The sequence below is a fragment of the Sturnira hondurensis genome, unplaced genomic scaffold (assembly GCF_014824575.4).
Source record: "Sturnira hondurensis isolate 20B ecotype Veracruz unplaced genomic scaffold, ASM1482457v3 Scaffold0022910, whole genome shotgun sequence".
In the NCBI taxonomy this organism is placed as follows: domain Eukaryota; kingdom Metazoa; phylum Chordata; class Mammalia; order Chiroptera; family Phyllostomidae; genus Sturnira; species Sturnira hondurensis.
Window position 1 is genome coordinate 7,598,125 of NW_028095541.1, and position 12,960 is coordinate 7,611,084.

A 12,960-nucleotide genomic window follows, 5' to 3' on the forward strand; every position below is an offset into this window, starting at 1 on the left:
CTGATAAGGGGTTAATGTCAAAAATTTATAAAAAACTTACAAAGCTCAACGCCAAAAAAAATTCCATTTAAAAAATGGGCAAAGGACTTGAAGAGATACTTCTCTAAAGAGGACGTACACATGGCCAGTAGGGGTGGAGTGATGCTCAGCATCACTAGTCATCAGAGAAATGCAAATTAAAATCAAATTTATTCACTTTGATATAAGAAATTGTTCTGAACAAATAGTTCTTTTGTCTTCCAAGATGGCAGCAGAGTAGCTGCGAGCTACACTAACCCCCTTCTAGGACCAAACTGGAATTACTACTCAATTATAGGAAAATAATACTGAATAACCAACTGGAGAGAAACATGCCATCATATCTGGACTGGTAGGTGTGGAGATGTGACAGGAGTGGCAGCTGAGTTTCAGAAGGATACTTCAGTGGGCCTGAGGCATTCTCCCTGAGAAGTGTGGATTTTAAACTACAACCCCGGTTCCCCAGCCTAAAGCCACAGGACTGAAAAAGACACCCACATAACATCCAGCTGTGAAAAGCAGCAGTGTTTCTGCCCACCAGGGAGAGATGTCTAGAGACACAGTCATCTTCTTAAAGGGCCAATGTAAAAAAAATCATTTTCAGCCACTTACCCTGGGCTACAGCAGAGGGAAGGCAGAGCAGAGTAGAGCTGCTGAAGGGTCAGCCACCAGGGTCTCTGTGTTCAGTTATTATCCATACTGCAGAAGCCATCATTCTCAGGCACAGCACTCCCATCAAGGCAGAATCAGCCTGGGGCAGATCGACAGACCCACCCACAGGAATCCTCTTGCCCTAGTCTGTGGAGCTCAAACCCTGCTGAGTAATACAGTTGGAGACTATTATAGGAGTTAAGTCTAACAGACAGTCTAAAAGCAGAGGCAGTTCTCTGGGAACTTTGAGACTTAAACTGACCCTGCCCCAGGACCAGTGCTGATAAAAGCTGACCTTGGTGTGCAGCTTGGTTCATTCAGCATGCACCCCACCTGGCAGAGGGAGCCATGCTATGGATTGTGGATAACTCCAATAGGTTGCCCAGGGCTAGTTACAGGCAGCATCTGACATAGGCCTGCACCAGAGTCTTTGCAGCTCTAACACACAGAAAAAAACTCAAACAGCCAAAATGGGGAGAAAACAAAACAGTCCCCAACTGAAAGAAGAAGAGATTTCACCAGTAGAAAAACTAAATGAAGTGGAGGAAAGCAGTTTATCAGATATAAAGTTAAAAGTAATGATTGTGTAAGGATGTTCAACAGCATGAAAAAGACAAGGAAACCATAATAAATAATCCAATAATTGAAAAAAATAACACTGGAAGTAATATAACAGTAGGTTAGAAGAAGCAGGATTGAATCAACAATTTGGAAGACAAGGTAGGAAACACCCTACCTGGTCTTTTTTATCAGAGCAGAAAAAAGAATTTTTAAAAATGAGGATCATTTAAGGGACATTTGGGACAACATGAGGCATAACAGTATCTGCATCATAGAGACACCAAAGGAGAATGACAGGAAGGGATCAAGAACCTATCTGAAGAAATAATAACCAAAAAATTTACCTAACTGCTGAAGGAAGAAGACAAATCCATGAAGTACAGAGACCTCAAACAAGATGAACTCAAAAGAGGCCCACACCAAGACACATCATAATTAAAATGGAAAAGATTAAAGACAAAGAAAGACTATTTTTAAAATTTTATTTTAATATATTGTATTGATTATGCTGTTACAGTTGTCCCATTTTCCCCCCTTCACTCCCCTCCCACCTGTCCATTCCCCCGTCTTTAGTTCATGTCCATGGGTCATGCTTATAAGTTCTTTGGCTTCTACTTTTCTCATACTATTCTTACCCTCCCCCTGTCTATTTTCTACCTACCATCTATGCTACTTATTCTCTGTACCTTTCCCTCCTCTGTTCTCCTCCATCACCCCTGGTGATAACCCTCCACGTGATCTACATTTCTGTGATTCTGGTCCTATTGTAGTTGTTTGCTTAGTTTGCTTTTGTTTTTTCTTTAGGTGTGGTGGTTAATTGTGAGTTTGCTGTCTTTTCACTGTTCGTATTTTTTATCTTCTTTTTCTTAGATAAGTTCCTTTAACATTTCGTATAATAAGGGCTTGGTGATGATGAACTCTTTTAACTTGACCTTATCTGAGAAGCACTTTATCTGCCCTTCCATTCTAAATGAAAGCTTTGCTGGATAGAGCAATCTTGGATGCAGGTTCTTACCTTTCATGACTTGGAATACTTCTTTCCAGCCCCTTCTTGCCTGTAAGGTCTCTTTCAAGAAATCAGCCGATAGCCTTAGGTGAACTCTCTTGTAGGTAACTGCCTCCTTGTCTCTTGCTGCTTCTAGGATTCTCTCCTTATCTTTAATCTTAGATAATGTAATTATGGTGCATTTTGGTGTGTTCCTCCTTGGGTCCACCTTCTTTGGGATTCTCTGAGCTTCCTGGATTTCCTGGAAGTCTATTTCCTTTGCCAGACTGGGGAAGTGCTCCTTTATTATGTGGTCAAATAAGTTTTCCACTTGTTGCTCTTCCTCTTCCCCTTCTGGTTCTCCTATAATTTGGATGTTGGAGCATTTAAATTTGTCCCAGAGGTTCCTAAGCCTCTCCTCATAGTTTTGAATTCTTGTTTCTTCATTCTGTTCTGGTTGGATGTTCCTTCCTTCCTTCTAGTCCACACCATTGATTTGAGTCCCAGTTTCCTTCCCATCACTATTCGTTCCCTGTACATTTTCCTTTACTTCACTTAGCATAGCCTTCATTTTTTCACCTAATTTGCAACCAAATTCAACCAATTCTGTGAGCATCCTGATTATCAGTGTTTTGAACTGTGCATCTGATAGGTTTGCTCTCTCTTCATTGCTTAGTTGTATTTTTTCTGGAGCTTTGATCTATTCCTTTGTTTGGGCCATTTTTTTTTTGTCTTGAGGCACCTGTTATGTAGTGAGGGGCAGAGCCTTAGGTGTTCACCAGGGCGGGGTAACGCATGTTGCTGCTTTGTGATGCTGTGTGTGTGTGAGGATTCCAAGTGGGAACAGTGGTGCTTGCTCTGCTCTCTGCTGGCTTTTAGTCACTTCCTCCACTTCCCACAAACAAAGGGGCCCCTTCTAGTGCTGATTCCCAGGTGGGTTGGCTTGTGTACATTCTAGGACCCTGTGGGTCTCTCCATTGAACTCTCCTATGAGGCTGGCAGTTTATCCCAGCACCTCAACCCCCACAGGAGTTTTCAATGAGTGATTTGAGGCTTTATGTTCTTGAGCTGGGGCCCTAGGTTATGTGGTCCATCCTGCTCCCCAGACGTTTCTCCTGGTTTAGTTGTGCCTGAATGTGGAACCGCCTGCTCCACAATCTGCTGCCTCGCTGGGTCCTGCAGCTACCACCTTGCCAGGAGTCCTCTCTGCCCGGCTGCTTGTCTCCACCCCTACAAGGAGAGACTCTTAAAAGCTGCAAGAGAAAAGCAGTTAGTTACCTGTAAGGGAGCTCCTCTCATAAGACTGTCATGTGATTTCTCAACAGAAACATTTCAGGCCAGAAGGAAAAGCAAGGACCTACAACCAAAGCTACTTCACCCTGCAAGGCTATCTTTTATAATTGAAGGAGAAATAAATTGCTTCCCACACAAGAATAAGCTAAACGAGTTTGTTACCAACAAACTAGTATTTAAGCAAATGTTAAAGGGCTTGCCAGAAGAAGGAGGAGGGGGAGAGGGAGTTGGGAGGGGGAGGAAAAGGAGAAGAAGATACATTTAAAAATATAATGCCAATAAATATCTGTCAGTAACCACTTTGAATGTAAATGGCTTAAATGCCCCAGTTAAAAAAAAAAACATAGGGTAGCTGATTGGATAAGAAAACAAGATCCACGTATATACTCTCTTCAACAGATACAGACAGACTATAAGTAAAAGAATGGAAGTAAATATTTTTTGTGCATAGGAAAATTGCTGAAGTAGTGATACTTACATAGATGAAACAGACTTTAAAACCAAAGATATATTAAGAAACAAGTAAGGATACTAGATAATAATAAAGGAAACAATTCAACAAGAGGATATAACCCTAGAAAATATTTATGTACCCAACATAGGAACAGCTAAAAATATAAAGCAAATCTTGATGGGAATAAAGGGAGAGATTGACAGAAATACTGTTATAGTAGGGGATTTTTACACCCCATTTACTTCAATAGATAGATCTAGTCAGAAAATCAACCAGAAGATAGAGGCCTTAAATGACCCACTAGGTTAAATGGATTCAATTGGTATCCTCAGAGCACCTTGCCCCAAAGCAACGTAACATTCTTTTCAAGTGCACAGGGAACATTTTTTAGGATAGACCACAGGTTAGGATACAGAACACTTCTCAATAAATTGAAGAAGACTGAAGTCAATCAAGCATCTTCTCTGACCGTAATGCTTTGAAACTAGAAATCAATCTCAAGTAGAAAAATGAAAAATACACAAAGACGTGGAAGCTAAATACATGTCATTAAACAATGAATAGATTAACAGTGAGATCAGGGAGGAAACCAATAGATACCTTGAACAAATGAAAATGAGAACACAACAACCCTAAATCTGTGGGACACAGGGAAAAGCACTCCTAAGAGGAAAATTCATAGCATTACAGGCCTATCTCGAAAAACAAGGAAAAGTTCAAGTAATTCTAACTTTACATAAAGGAACTGAAAAAGAACAACAAACAAAGCCCTAAGTGAGTAAAAGAAAGGAAATAATCAAGATTAGTGCAGGAACCAGTGAAATAGTTGAAAGAAACAATGTAAAAGGTCAAATATTCCAAGAGTTGGTTCTTAGAAAAGATAAGTTTGACAAAACTTTAACCAGACTGATCGAGAAGAAAAGGGATGTCCCCATTAAATAAAATCAGAACAAGAGAAGTAACAATTGACACCAAGAAATACAGAGAATTGTAAGAAAATACTACAAACATCTATGTGCCAACAAATTGGACAACCCAAATAAAATGGATGAATTCCTAGAAATATACAATCTTCCAAAACTAAATCAGGAAGAATCAGAGAGTCTAAATAGACAGATTGCAGCTAGTGAAACTGAAGCACTAATCAATCAGTCAATCAATCAATACCAGCAAACAAAAGCCCTGGACAGGATGGCTTCACAGGTGAATTTTACCAAACATCCCAAGATGAACTAAGACTTCTAGAATTATTCAAAAAAAATTGAAGAGGAGGGAAGATTCTTAAGCCCATTTTAAGAGGCCAGCATTATCCTAACTCCAAAACCAGATCAAGACACTAAAAATAAAATTATGGACCAATATCCCTGATGAACATACATGCTAAAATCCTTAACAGAATATTAACAAAATGAATACAGTGATGTCATGAAGACCTTACACCATGATCAAGTGGGATTTATTCTGAGGATACAAGATCAGTACAAGATCAGTACAATATTCACAAATCAATAAGTGTGATGCACCATGTAAGCACAATGAAGGATAAAAACCATGTAATCATATGAATATATGCAGAAAAAACATTTGATGAAATCCAACACCCATTTATGATAAAGACTCAGCAAAGTGGGAATAGAAGGACCATAATTCAACATAATAAAGGCTATATATGACAAACCCACTGCGAGCATCACACTCAATGGGCAAAAACTATGAGCATTCTCCTTAAGATCAGGAACCAGACAGGAATGTCTGCTTTCATTTCTATACAATACAGTACTGGAAGTCCAAGCTAAAGCAATCAGACAAGGAGAAGAAATAAAAGGCATACAAATTGGGAAGGAAGAAGTAAAACTGTTATTAGTTGCAGATGACATGATACCATATGTAGAGGACCCTAAAGATTCCACCAAGAAACTACTAAGACTGATAAATGAATTCAGTAAAGTATCAGGATACAAAATTAATATCCAGAAATCAGTTGCATTTTTATATGCTAATAAACTACCAGAAGGGGAAATAATGAAAATAGTCCCATTTGCAATTGCTTTAAAAAGAACAAAATACCTAGGGATAAATTTAACCAAGAATGTAAAACACCTATCCTTGGAAAATTATAAGACACTGAAGAAAGAAATTGAAGAAGATACAAATAAGTAGAAGCACATACTGTGTTTATGGATAGGAAGAATGAACATCATTAAAATGTCCATACTGCACAAAGCAATCCATAGATTCAGTGCAATTTCTATCTAAATACCAGTGGTGTGTTTTCCAGAACTTGAATGAATATTCCAAAAATTTATATGGAACCACAAAAAACCTGACAGGCCACATTATCTGGAAGATAATCTTGGGAAAGGAGAAAGAAGAAGGTGGTTGGAGGAATCACACTATCTAATGTCAAACTGTACAAGACCATATTAATCAAAACAACATGGTACCAGCATAAAGACAGACATATGAATCAATGGAACAAAATAACCCAGAAATAAAACCACAGTTTATAGTCAATGTTTGAAAGAGGAAGTAAAAACATAGTGGGCTAAATATATTTTATTCAATAAATAGTGTTGGGAAAATTGGACAGATGTGTGCAGAAAAATGAAACTAAGCCACCATCTTATATGCCACACACAAGAATAAATTTTAAATTGATTGAAGAGTTAAATGTTAGAATTGAAACCATAAAAATCTTAGAAGAAAACATAGGTTGTAAAATCCCAGACATTGCTCGTAGCAGTATTTTTTCTGATAAATCTTATCAGGAGAAAGATGCAAAAGAAAAAGTAAACTAATGGGACTACACCAAACTAAAACATTTTTGCACAGGTAGGAAAACCATCAACAAAATGAAAAGACAACCCACTAAATAGGAGAATATATTCGCCAATACATCTGATGAGGTGTTAATATTCAAAATTTAAAGAACTTAAAAAATTCAACACCCCCCCAAAAAAAGCAATCCAATTGAAAAATGGACAAGGGACCTGAATAGACACTTCTCCAAAGAGGCTATCCAGATGGCCAGTAGACACATAAAGAAGTTGCTCAAGTTCACTGATCAGAGAAATGAAATTAAAATCACAGTGAGATATCACCTCACATCTATCAGAATGGCTATCATCGATAAACCAGCAAACAACAAGTGCTGGCAAGGATGTAGAGAAAGTGGAACCATTTTGCACTCTTGGTGGGAATGCAGATTGGTGTAGCCACTATGGACAGCAGTATTCAGTAACTGCAAAAAATTAAAAGTGGAACTGCCTTATGACCCGTCAATTCCAACTCCGGGAATTTATCTGAAGAAACCCAAAACACTAATTTGAAAGAATGTAGGCACCATTATATCCAGTGCAGTGTTATATACAATAGCCAAGATTCAGAAGCAGCCGAAGTGTTCATCAGTAGTGTGGGTAAAATAACTAAGGTACACCATAGCTATTTTAGGCCAATGGAATACTACTTGGGCTTTTAAAAAAGGTTTGCTCTTCGTGACAGCATGGATGGACCTGGAGAACTATGCCAAGTGGAATAAGCTAGTCAGAGGAGGACAAATATATGATTTCATTCATATGTGGAATCTAAGGAACACACTGAAGTTACAAGCAAAATAGAGACAGACTCAGAGAGAGCAGGCAAAGTTGGTAACTGGACTCTCTTGACAGAGAGAGCTGTCAGGCTCTTGGGTTGGGGCAGGGTTTGGGGGTGGAGTCATGGAGCAAAAATGAAAGAAGACGAAAGTGTGGTGATTGTGGAGGGATTGGGGTGTGTGGAGGTGGAAGAGGATGTAATAGGGATAAGTGGTAAAGAAGAAAAAAAATAAAAAATAAACTAAAAAATAGTTCTATCAAAGAGGGATATGATTATAGAAATTGCATTCTTAGTGTATAGAAGTTTTATGTCTGCCTTCTCTGATATGAGCAGTAAGTTAAGGATTCTTAGTCCTTGAGTAACATCCATTGTTTTTGAGCTTACCTTAATGTAGATAATTCTGCTTCTCAGCGATCCTTTTGGTATTTATTCTGTTGATTTTTAGCTACTCACATGAATGTTCTCTCCAATGGACAACCCATGAAGACCTGGCCCCTTGGTTTTTTTTCTTGACTCCCCTTTTTCTTTCTCCCTTAATTATTTCTTATACCAACAGCATCCAAACACTCATTGTACCACAGTTACTAACCCTAGACCATTTGATTTAAGAAGTGCCGGAAGGTCCTGCTCAACCTAAAATATCTTTCCCCACTACCTTGCACAATGATGAGCTTGAGAGTTCAAGACTACCACAGATGAGAATTAGAGCCCCCCATTAATATGTATTGTTACCTTATAAAGCAAGGGATATTTACATTTTAATTAGGAGCAGAGTAGGGAGGCCCTGAAGGAACAGAACACAGGGAAAGCTGGCCCTGGTGGAATAAGGAACTCCATGTATGGGAAATAGAAAATCAGAGAATCAAGGGGAGCATAAGAGAGAGAAAGTGAGGAAGTCAAAGTTTATTGGGGCCTTCAGCTTTTTGTTTCTAAATAATATAGCTGGTCCACTGAAAAGTAGTTAGGAATGATTTTTAAGTTCTTGATAAATGTTTTCTAGTATGTATTTTGATGACTAGGTAATATAGCATGTCGCTGCTGGTAACAGGTTATCTTTCTTTATTTGTGGTCAGCATTCTGACTGGCAGGTACTAGCTTCTAATGTATAGGTTTATGCATAAACTGATCTTCATGAGTGGAAATATGTGTTGCCTAAAAAAATGCCTGTCATTTATTCAGGTAGTCGTTGAGCAGATTCTCCCTATCATGTAACATACATATGTACATACATACATACATAGTTACATGAGATGTAAACTTTACCTTTGGCTAACTTTTAGTTTAAGAAATAGATCTAATAAAATCAACCAGTTTCATTTTCTAAAAGAAAATTTAGTTGGTTCTAAATCCAATTGATGAAGGGAGAAAGTCCAGTTGATTAAGGGATCTAGATTAAGTTTTTGTTGTTTTAAACTTTGTGCTATTCTTTTGAAGGGGATTGTAAACATTTTTTCTGGTAGTAACTCCTATGGACAAGGCCCCTCATTTCAACTTTTTAGAAGAGAGGTAAAAGTTTCTCCTCTCCAATGAAACTTTGGTAGCAAGATAAAAATCACAATTTTAAATCCTTTTAATTTTGTAAAAACTCAAGAAAAATAAGGTTTAGACCAATTCACTTGCAGTGAATCAGACACATTCTTAGTATACTCTAAGAAACTGTGAAATGTAATATAGCTTACAAGAGTGGTTACAGTTTTATTTTTGTAACATTGATCTTATTTTTTAGATTGTTTTATTGTTGTTCAAGTACAGTTGTCTGCATTAACCCCCCCTCCAGTCCCCCCACCCCAGCCATCTCCACCTCCCTCCCCTGATTCCACCCCCCACCTTGGTTTGTCCTTAAGTCCTCTATAATTGTTCCTGAAAACCCTCCCTCCTTCCCCCCCATTATTCCCTGCCACTTCATCTCTGGTTATTGTCAGATTGTTCTTTTAAAACTATAAACCTTCACAAATAATTGCTGACCTAAAACTTTTATTCTTTTTTTTTGTCCTCTGTAACTTAGTTGAATATGATAAATCAGTACAAAAACACAAAACAATTTTTCAATGAATATACATCAATTTATATTTTCCTGAATCTAAAAACTTTTAAACTGCTTTTGGTTCATTATAGAATAGCACCCAATAACCTAAAATGAACATTTTATTAATTTGTGTATACTGTTGATAACATTGGCATTTCTTTTTTTTTAAGATTTTATTTATCTTTTAGAGGAGAAAAGAAGGAGGGAGGGAGAGAAATACCAGTGTATGGTTGCCTCTCATGCATTCCCTGCTGGGAACTGGCCCAGGCATGTTCCCTGACTGGGAATTGAACCACGATCCTTTGGTTCACAGGCCCGTGCTCATTCCACTGAGCTACACCAGCCAGGGCTGGCATTTCTTTTGTGTTAGCGTTTGAGAGAAGTTAACATTATTTAGCAAGAAACCTTATATACACTAAATTTTTAAAAATGTTTCCAGTCTCTTTAATTGCTTCAGTTTAGTATATTTGGAACATATTTTTTTCTTTCTCCAAACTAGTCTTAATGGTTTTACAGAAATTCTGGAAGATAATGTGCTCTTAGTTGAGCTTTTTGATTCTCTTGGTGCTCCTGGAATGACTCCTACTAGTATTAATGACCTGCTGGTCAAAGAGGGCCTAGCATCTCATGAAGTAGGGTAAGTAGACCTGTAAACGTTTATTTTTAGTTCATATGTAATACTTTATTTACAAGAAGGGAAACTGACACAGCATTTCCCTTTGGATATCTACTTGGGTCATAGGTGGAAGTTTTTCTGTTGATGGGTCAGGAGCAACAATTGAAGTCATTAGTCTAATGGGGACTAGAGTGGTTTTACACTCTATCCCTAAGGAATCCTGAAACCATGAGAAAGCCTCCTGGAGATTGAAGGTGCATGTTAGAAAAAATACTGTCATTTTATTTCTAGATAGAATGCTTAGGCATTCTCTTATATCTGTGCGAGAAGATAATTAGGCAGAGAAATGGCATAGTACAAAATAAGTGTACTGGTAGAGTACCCTACATTCCCATTTGGAGAAATGTATGTTTTTCCTGGGTTCAGATGGATGATTTGAAAGAGAACCAGGCTTGAGCCATTGCAGTAGTTCCCAGTACAGGCCAGTGGTTGAGACCACCCAGAAGCAAAAAGGAAGGGTGGTGGTAAGGAAAGGTTGGGAGGGTTTGAACTGAAGACAAAGCAATTCTTCCATGATAGGGACTCATGCAGTTGGGTGGCCTTTGAGGGATCTTCTGAAGGACTGCCACATACAGCCCTCAAGAAAGCAAATATTGTCTGCCAGAGTAAGCCAGAGAAGCAGTGAAACCAGCAGAGTCTTGCAATCATATGCTCAGCATCTGGTCTTGTTTCCCTCCCTACCCTAATACTGGAAGAGCTAGTAGCAGAATAGAGAGGGCCTGTCCTATTTCCAATATAGGTCCTAAGTGAAGGAGAGAAAGAGGTGAGAGGAAACACTAAAATATATTAGACTGAGTTTTTTTAAGTCAAAGTTATTGAGATATGCAATAAAAATTCACCCTTTTTAAGGTGCACAGTTACAGATTTTTATAAACATGCATGTATACTTTATTCTTAATTTTTTTACTTTATTGATATTTTAGAGGGGGAGGAAGAGGAGGAGCGAGAGAGAAACATCAATTTATTATTGCATTTATTTATGCATTTATTGATTGGTTTTTTAAGTACTCACCTGAGGACATGCCCACCAATTTTAGAGAGGGAAATGGAGGGAGAGAAACATCATTGTGAGAGAGGAACATCAATCAGTTGCCTCCCATTTGTGCCCTGATTGGTGACTGAACCTGCAACATTTTGGTCCACAGGTTGACACTCCAACCAACTGAGCCACACCAGCCAGGGCCATTGGTTGATTCTTGTATGTGCCCTGACCATGAGGTCAAACCTGCAATGTCAGTGTATTGGGGCATTGCTCTAACCAACTAAGCTACCGGGCCAGGGCCATGCATGTACATTTTAAGCATCTTAAAATTTCATATATCAGTTTTATCTCAGTAAAGCTAATATATTTTTAAATTATCTATCTGGTCATAAAGTATGGTTAATACACAGTAGAAGATAACATTTATGTGTCAAGGTGTGTCAAGATGTCCTCAGTTACTCATCAATTTTAATATTGTTACATGGACATATAAGTCAAATAATTAAATTATTCCATTACTCCTGTTGTAGCCAGAAGTTAGAGGTACAGTTCTTTCTTTGCCATAGAACCTTGTATTTCTTTGAGTTAAGCTGTTGGCTAGTTCTTAAAGTTCATGTCAAGTAAGGACAGAAAACAAGTCTAAATTTAGCAGCAAAAATTATTCATCTTGGGTGATTAAATCTCAAATTTATGATGAAAAAATTTAAGTGTTTTCCTTTACAGAAATAGAAAATGATATCTAACTCTGATTAGACTCTGAACTGATTTAATAAACATTCAAAACTCTTTATATAATAATTTTGTTCCTTGACACCCTTTAATAGCTATTGTTTTCCACTTGTATTCTCATCAGCATACACTGATAACTCTTTAGTCATGGAGAAATATTCAAGTCATCAAAAAAACTGAATAATGCTTCTCCTTTGTATAAAAGCAATGGGAAATGATGAAATCAAGAGCAAAGTTAGTATTTTAAACTGTTTTTAAGATATAAATGTTGGCTTTTAGGTTTTTCTTCTTGTACTTATTTTGGTAGTAGTTAAGAAGTCTTTTTAAAAAAATACTGAAATTGCTATCATCAAAACTGGGAAACAGTCCCAGTTAAAACTCATTTATCTCTAGATCTATAAGGAAATGCAAACATATTTTTCAAACCAATCTTTTTGCTAATGGGTTTTGTTATTTTTCAGATACACTATCAAAGATAATTCCAAAAAGTATACTGAAGTGTGGGATCCTTCTCCAGAAGAAATTATTTCAAAGGAAGTAAACAGCTTAAATTCTGTGTCAGCAAAATCTCTGCCTAATGAGAATCTTCAGTCACTTTATGATAAGGAACTGCCTGTGCATATTTGTAATGTAATATCTCCTGAGAAGATTTATGTTCAGTGGTTATTAACGGAAAACTTGCTTAATAGGTATTAGATGTAAAGAAAACATATAACTGGGGTGGGGGGCAGGAGTGGGGAGAAAATGCAGACAACTGTAATTGAACAACAATAAAGTAAGAAAAAAGAAAACATTTGCATATGGTTTTATTCTTTTAAAATCTTTTTCAAAAAACATAAATGTAGAATTTTAAAAGTAGCAACATTATTTCAGCTAAATAGTCTACTTTTAATTAGTTAAAAGTATACAAATAGTATCTTTATCGGTTATTTTCATTTTATTAGGATTTGTTTATTCTACAGATGCTTATTGAGCAGCTGTTATTTAACAG

At 37.4% G+C, this 12,960-nt stretch overlaps 1 protein-coding gene across 1 annotated transcript in view; it reads left to right on the top strand.

Moving 5' to 3' along the window:
* The window catches only part of RNF17 (ring finger protein 17), a 176,037-nt gene that overhangs the window by 111,625 nt on the left and 51,452 nt on the right, over positions 1-12,960 (top strand). The window contains exons 21-22 of the mRNA XM_037037065.1: positions 10,099-10,219; positions 12,431-12,658. Coding sequence (XP_036892960.1) covers positions 10,099-10,219; positions 12,431-12,658 — 349 coding nt within the window. The remainder of the gene's footprint in view (positions 1-10,098; positions 10,220-12,430; positions 12,659-12,960) is intronic.